The following is a 7,444-nucleotide window of genomic DNA, read 5'->3' as shown; positions in this document are numbered from 1 at the left end:
AGAAGTTCTTCCTAATATCCAACCTAAACTTGCCCTGGCGCAACTTGAGGCCATTTCCCCTCGTCCTGTCACTTGTCACTAGTGAGAAGAGACCTCACATGTATATGCATGTCACTTGTATGTTTGGTAGCAAGTTCCTAGGTAAAAAAGCAGTAAGGAAAAGCTGTAATGTTTTCCCTTTTGTGTGCTCTGTTTTCTTACCCCACAGTTTGCACACTTCTTCCTTCCCCAAAATGCCACATCACAGTCGCTCAGCTCGTGTGGTGAAGGTAACGCATCTCATCCAGTTCTAGCATTGGGTTTTGGAGCAGGACACTTGATACGTCTGGATTTCTCAAAAACTCCGGATGAGTACCAGGTTGAAGAGCTAATTTTCTACTACAATCTGTCTGATGAAACTTTATTCCCTAATGCATCTGAAGGTAAAATGAAAACTTGCTGTTCTTATCATGTCACCCTTGCAGATGTAATACTGATTTGTTTCCATATAAACTGTTACCTACTGATGCCATGTGATCTTTTCGCAGGAAAAGTGATGGAAGCAACACAAAAATCTGTTATTCAGGCACGTATTGGCACGGAATACAGATGCATCAACTCCAAGAACATCCATATGAAACATGTGAACGTTACTTTCAGCAATGTTACTTTGGAAGCCTATCCCACAAATGGCACTTTCAGTACCAACAGTAGGTATCTCTTAACAGAAAATGTACTCGGTGGGCTCATATCTCCAGTAATAGGTGTTACTTTTACATCTTGATTCTACAAAGAGCTGGTCTCTTTTCAGTAGTGCATGGGGACAGGACTAGGGGTAATGGGATGAAACTTTAGCATAGGAAGTTCCACATGAATGTGCAGAAGAACTTTACAGTGAGGGTGACGGAGCACTGGAACAGGCTGCCCAGGGAGGTGGTGGAGTCTCCTTCTCTGGAGATATTCAAGAGCCGCCTGGACGCCTACCTGTGTGACGTGGTGTAGGGAGCCTGCTTTGGCAGGGGGGTTGGACTCGATGATCTCTAGAGGTCCCTTTCAACCCCTACAATTCTGTGATTCTGTGATATTTAGGTAGTTGTTGACATGAACTGATAGCAGAATCTTCTGAAATGAATAAACTTGCTTCAGGTTTCCTCTGGGTGTGTCAGTGTTCGTGGCCGATTGATCCAAGCACTGTGTTCCTGGAGTTTTGTGCAGGCATCAGGGAACATTTCTCCCTTCTGGCTGTCAACACCTGCTGCTGTAGGTCAGCTGGGCACATGGCCCAGATCCTGGTTTGGGGAGGTTCTCAATCCCTTTGAAGTATTACTCTCTACCCAAGTAATGTGAACGTGGTAGAGGACAGCTGTGATGCAGGGAGCAGGTACCTAAAACTTCCATGTAGGTGGGTTCATACAATCTATGAAAATGTTACCTCAGCTGCAGTCCCCAAAGACTTCTTGTCCTGATTTACTTGTAACAAAAAGCATTTTAGAATTTCGCTTCTGTAATGAATAGAAAACAGGCTACTTCACAGTGTATTCATGCTGTTTTTGTGGCAGTGTTCTTCAGTTTACACGGCTATTGTTTGCCCAGGGCATTTTAGGGGATGGTAAGTCTTTGTCTTCTGTTAGGGCAAGTAAGAAGTCTTCATCTTCTCAAGGTGACTTGGAACCCTTCTTTCCTATGCTGCTAATCCCAGCTGTGCACTCGTGAAGTGGAATGAAATCTTAAAACCAGAGTAGTCGGTGTTGGCATACAGTGATGCATTGAACAAGTGCCTTCAAAAGGAGTATTTGTACGTTGTCCCACCTCCCTGCAAAATACTTTGCCTGATGCATGGTAATATTGGAGTGGACTTTGTTTTTTATGGCTGCTTCACATTATTGACTCAGTTTTCAGCCGGTATCATTCTCTCAATCAGATTTTTCCCTTTGGTGATCTAGTTTGCAGCACAGCTTTGGCATGTTTTAAAATCTCCTTACTGCCTATTCAGCACCGCCTATTTATGGTCTATTCTTATAGTCCTTCAGTTAAACTTAAGGCAATATTGCATTATTTTGGGTGGGTGTTCCTTATGGAACACAAGGTCATCAACATTTGCTTTACTTTCTGTCCATCGTTACTTCCTTTTCTTTTGTTCTTTAGGTATTTTTCTGTCTGGTGGTATCACCATCTTGATGAAACTATCGATGTTTGGGAATAGACATGATCTCATGAGCTGGTGACACTGTTTGGTTTTAGTTCATGCTTCTGGTTTTGTGGTGGATTTTTTTTTCACTTTCACATTACTGTTATGCACACTGCCATCTTCCCTTATGTTTTATTTATTTCTTGAGGCTGCACACAATATTTTTGCAGTTTTTCCATTCTTACTGCATAATGAGCCATCCCCCTGCTTGTTTTTAATTCAGATAGTTGAAGAGTTCTTTAAAGGTCTTGATCCTGAAAACAGCTTATTCTTCCCAGATCAGTTCCTTCTTTCCACTTTCAGGCTTGACACTTCCCCATGCTTTTTGGCAGCTTGTTATTGATCAACTTGCAATCTGGAGCTCTCCTTTGTGATTCCCAGCTCTGAAGAAAGAGGGCTTTGACTTTCTGTTGGTAGAATTGTCAGCTGCTTTCCTGTAACTGTCAGAAGAAAAGAGCATCTTGCCTCCACATCTGTTTTGCAGAGCTAGTAGGAGCTGTGCTGTAAGTTAGTTCAGTAAAAACACTATATCAAAATTCCACCTAGAACAAATTACCACTTGAAGTCCACCTCTGCCAAGTTTAGTAAGAGGCTGCATATGTTGAGGCTTTGCAGACAGTGGGAAAAATATCCATTTATGTAGCATTTAAACTGGCTGCCTGGTTTATTTGTTACATCACCGCAATGTGGGACCTGAGTAGTATCTGATGAACTGACTGAAGGTAGAGTCACTCCTCTATTCATCCATCCACTTTCTCTCTGCTCTTCCCCCCACTTCCATGAATAGAGTAGAAAATGGAGTAGGAAAGTTGTGCAGTGATGGAGTTTGTATGAGTTCACAAGATGTGGGTAAGCTGTATTTAGAGTTCTTTCTGAGTCATAATCAAAAGCTAAGTTGCTTGTTAAGTACAGAGGCTATTCATTACTTACACATTATCTTCAAGATAGGAATGGACTGTGAGGCTGCTGCAGTTACTGCCATCCTTACAAAGTTGCAAGTTGTTATCCCTAAAGCAGGGAGGTGACCTTGGCTCGGAACAGGAAAGCCTGTGCTACAGTAACATCTTTGCTATGACCTTTGGTTTTGGCTTAGATCCTCAGTGCAGGAAGGTTCTTGGCTATCCTCAACAAGCTCAGCTCTTGCTGCCAGGTATTTGCAAATACTCTGGCAAATGAAGCCACTGTTCTACCTCTCTCCTACTGTGGGAGCTGGTGCTGAAACTGGGTGAGAAGTCAGGCAGTCATCTTCACTCAGCCCTGCACCTCAGGTGGTAGGTAGCTGTAAGTACAGGAGTGCAGAGAGGATGGGCATGAAACCCAAATGGAAAGGATACAGGAGAACCCTTGCTATCAGAAGCAATGTCTTGCAATCACAGTGGAGGTGCAAGAGTCACAGCATTGCTGTGAGAACTCAACAGGTCTAGCATAGTATTCTTATGTTACTGTGAGTATTGACGCAATGAAGTAGGGTTCTCATGACTTGTTAGCATACAGGGGGCAATGAGAACAACACACCCCTGGGAGACTGCTTTTAATGCTGTGTGTGAGAATTATTCCTCTGCTTCTGGTACATGGCTGCCTGTAGTGTCCAACAGGGGGAGTCCTTGAAGCCTTGCAGTGAGCAGGCAGCAGGAATGCTGGCTGGAATCTCTTGTTTGTACTGATTTGATTGTGAAGTGATAGATATCAACAAAAGCAGATGCAGGTACCGTGAACTTCTGTAAATGACAGCAGAGGTATTTTCGTAAGCTAGATTCCTAAACTTTGAAACAAGAGTTCAAGTAATGTTTTTGTTATTGTTTAGTCAGCTTTTATTACCTTCTCTTAGGAAAAGCTACTTGAAATTGTCCTCCTTTCCATCGATAAGAAAGGCAGCTAATCCTGTAACTGTTTGATGAAGACTGTATATTTTCCTTTCTTTCCAGAGACAGAATGTAGGGAAGATATGGTCTCTACAACCACTGTAGCATCAACAACTTCGAAACACATTACTAGCCAGGTTCCAACAACCAGCCCAGCACCAACTACAGCACCCTCCAGTCCTGCAGTTGGTAAATACAACGTGACTGGCGCCAATGGAACCTGTGTCCTTGCCTCAATGGGGTTACAGCTCAACATCACCTATCTAAAAAAAGATGAAAAGGTACATTTTTAAAACCTTCAGATTCCTTAGAGAAAACTTGCATAATTATTACAGGGTATTTCTTTTCCATAAAACATATATATATATATATATATATATATAGTTTGTTTCTTTATAGGGTTCATCCATGATTGTTCTCTATTTGAATTGCTTAGCTTGGCTTACAGTAGGGTCTGGTTAAAGTCAGTAATGCTGAAAGAGGTCATGAAAGATTGTTTTTCCTCATTGAGAGTGCTAAATTTGTCTGTCAAACACATTTAGTGTACGTGGCCATTCTACAGGAGCAGTAACAATTATAGGATCCACCTAGTCATGCTTTGATATCAGAGATTCCATCTAAATGAGGTATCTGATCTGTTAAACAGAGGAATTTAGCCTGAGGTACCTAAATAGAAACAGTAGCAATTATCTTCCCTTCTAACACTGCTTCATTGCAAAACTAGGCAGACTGACAAATTGCAGCCTTGGTGGTAGGCTCTTTGAGTCCACCAGTGCTATGAAGCCTGGCTTGCCAGCCTTGTGTACAAACCTGTTTCCTGTTAGCCCATAAGGCAAAGATATGAGCCATAATCCCAGGGACTGCTGAAGGCTTTTGATTGGAGACAACAACCAAGGCTCAGTAAACTTACATGTTTACTGTGTAGAGCTTCTGTTGTGAGTTTTTTCAGTGTCCTGTGGCTTAACCTGAGCTGATGTTGGGTATATGGCTGTGTTGGCATCCGTGTTTTTTGCCTTTTGCCTTTAAACTATTCAGGTCAATACAGCATTGTATACATGCGAGTGCAATCAAACCAGAAGTTTCCTAATGGCCTAGCGGTATATCAGCTTCTTAAAGAATAGGTACTGTAATTGGTCATCTTTTCTCATAGGTGGGGTTAGATCTGCTGAATTTCGTACCAGGTAACACAATTGCTTCTGGAACATGTGAGAATACATCCGCCTTCTTGAATCTGGCTTTTGAGAAAACAAAGATCACCTTCCACTTTGTACTGGTAAGGATCTCTAGACAAAGCACGTAAGGTCTCTGCAGTGTTTTTGATGTGGGTTTGTTAACCTGGATAATTACCATAGCAAAAAGAGCCGACTATGCGCAGGGGAATGAGTAATGGCTTTGGTTTTAATATGACGATATAGGGGATTTAATTCTTAGTAATTCTTAAGAGGAAAGAATGTAAACACACTCTTTTTGGAATGGGAATTTCTTTCCTTTATGTTGCTGAACCTGTAAAGGTTTTTTTCCCCAAGCTGGGAACGGTTCTGGTGCAGCACAGAAGCAGCGGTTGACAAAGGTGGTGTTGAACAGCCTTTATTTTCAATGAAAGCTACTGGTGTCTTTTTCTTTGTTTAAAAGAATGCAACTAGTGAGAAATTCTTCCTGCAAGGCGTGAAAGTCAGCACAACTCTGCCTTCTGAAGCAAAAGGTAGGGACTTTTAAAGTGTCCTTTCAGTAACCCCTTCCTTAAATATTAAGGGTTGCCTGCATTAAGGAACACATTAGAAATGCTGGGGAGGAATGTCCTTTGAATTCAAAGCTCAGTGAGCTGCCAGCTTCTGCTTTTCAGGATGCTTTAATAGGACTTTCTCTCCCGCAGCTCCAACATTTGAAGCATCGAATGACAGCATGAATGAACTGAGAGCTTCAGTGGGGAACTCCTACAAGTGCAGCGCGGAGGAGAATCTTCAGGTCACAGACAAAGCCCTTGTCAATGTATTTAATGTTCAGGTCCAGGCTTTCAAGGTTGATGGAGACAAGTTTGGGGCAGGTAAGGGGTTTACATTTTGATACGGGAGTGGAGGGAACTGCAATCTAATAGAAATCTAAGTCTGTAGTCAGGGGAATAAGCGCTATGCTTAAACTCCGTGTGCTGTATTACAGGTGTTGTGGGGGCACCTAGGTCCTGTGTAGGATCAGTGCCTAACGTAACTCTTTCTCTCTCTTTAGTGGAAGAATGTCAGCTGGATGAAAACAACATGCTGATCCCTATAATAGTTGGTGCAGCCCTTGCTGGTCTGGTTCTAATTGTCCTGATCGCTTACTTGATTGGCAGAAAGAGGAGCCACGCTGGGTACCAAACCATTTAATGACTTGCACTAAATTCCACTGTAGATGAAAAGCAATTGCAAGAAGCTGGAAAAAAAAAAACTCAACAGAACAGCAAAGCACCCCTCTCTCTCTCCCCGAGCTAAGATCGAATTCGTAAGGGAACACCTTTTCTTGCAAATTGCTTCTAAAAGTCTGCTTTATTAAACGTGAAATCATCTTGCAGCATTTAACTATGCACAGAAATAACTTCTGACAATTCTGGTGTTTAATTTTGCTAACTAGTTGAAATATTTACCCACTTAGAAACGAGCTAAAAGTTCTTGGGTTTTTGGTTTGTTTTGTTTTATTTTTTCGTTAAGGATGGATCGTTTTTGCTTTGAATTGGCATTAAGGTGAAGTCAGCATGAAGATGCTGGAGAGAGATGGCGCTAATTTACATTGACTCAATTTCAGAGCTTTTAACAAAGGGAAAAAGTTCACGGTTGGCCCTGCTGCCACCCGGCGATGCTAACAGTACTGATGGTGCGTTGACAGAAACCCAGTAACAACTGACAGAATGGAAGTTGATCTCAACCCCACCTGGGCTCTAGGGTGTGTATTTTGTATTACTAAGCTTTAAACACGATGCCTGGCACATGCAGGGTGTGAACGACGCAATACTCCAACCTTACAGGAACTCGATTGGACAGCAGCTCCCCTGTTTGATCTTTTTGATGCTCCGGCAGCTCTTTAGGAGCTGCTCCTTTTTTAAAATGGGTGTTGTTTTTATTTACTTTTGTTTTTTTTTTGTAAAGTGATTTCAGTCTCTTCTGTTGGAAGGTCCGGAGAGATCCTCTTACTGCACATGTGTACAATATAGGTCTCAATCTGCTGATTCTCTTGCTTTAAACTTGGCTGGGGGGGGGGTTGTACACTTTAAGGATCAGTTCTTATGTATGCATTGCCTGTAACAATGCTAATAAAGACACTTTTTTTCTGTATGCTCTTGAGTAGCTGCTCATCAGTTTCTATAAACCAGGTGTGGCCGCTTGACGTGGTCGTGGTTTGGCTCTACAGGAGCTCTGAGCCAGCCATAGTGTGGGATTGTTAA

General features: G+C 42.2%; 1 protein-coding gene across 1 annotated transcript in view; it reads left to right on the top strand.

The window, feature by feature from the left end:
* The window catches only part of LAMP1 (lysosomal associated membrane protein 1), a 15,468-nt gene extending 8,134 nt beyond the window's left edge, over positions 1–7,334 (top strand). The window contains exons 2-8 of the mRNA XM_032442646.1: positions 168–422; positions 528–689; positions 4,093–4,310; positions 5,180–5,302; positions 5,662–5,731; positions 5,903–6,073; positions 6,253–7,334. Coding sequence (XP_032298537.1) covers positions 168–422; positions 528–689; positions 4,093–4,310; positions 5,180–5,302; positions 5,662–5,731; positions 5,903–6,073; positions 6,253–6,392 — 1,139 coding nt within the window. The 3' untranslated portion in view covers positions 6,393–7,334. The remainder of the gene's footprint in view (positions 1–167; positions 423–527; positions 690–4,092; positions 4,311–5,179; positions 5,303–5,661; positions 5,732–5,902; positions 6,074–6,252) is intronic.
* The last annotated feature ends 110 nt before the right edge of the window (positions 7,335–7,444 follow it).

Source organism: Coturnix japonica, chromosome 1 (genome assembly GCF_001577835.2).
Source record: "Coturnix japonica isolate 7356 chromosome 1, Coturnix japonica 2.1, whole genome shotgun sequence".
Taxonomy (NCBI): Eukaryota; Metazoa; Chordata; class Aves; order Galliformes; family Phasianidae; genus Coturnix; species Coturnix japonica.
The sequence above is the reverse complement of the archived record's forward strand: the minus strand, read 5'-3'. Positions and strand labels throughout refer to the sequence as shown.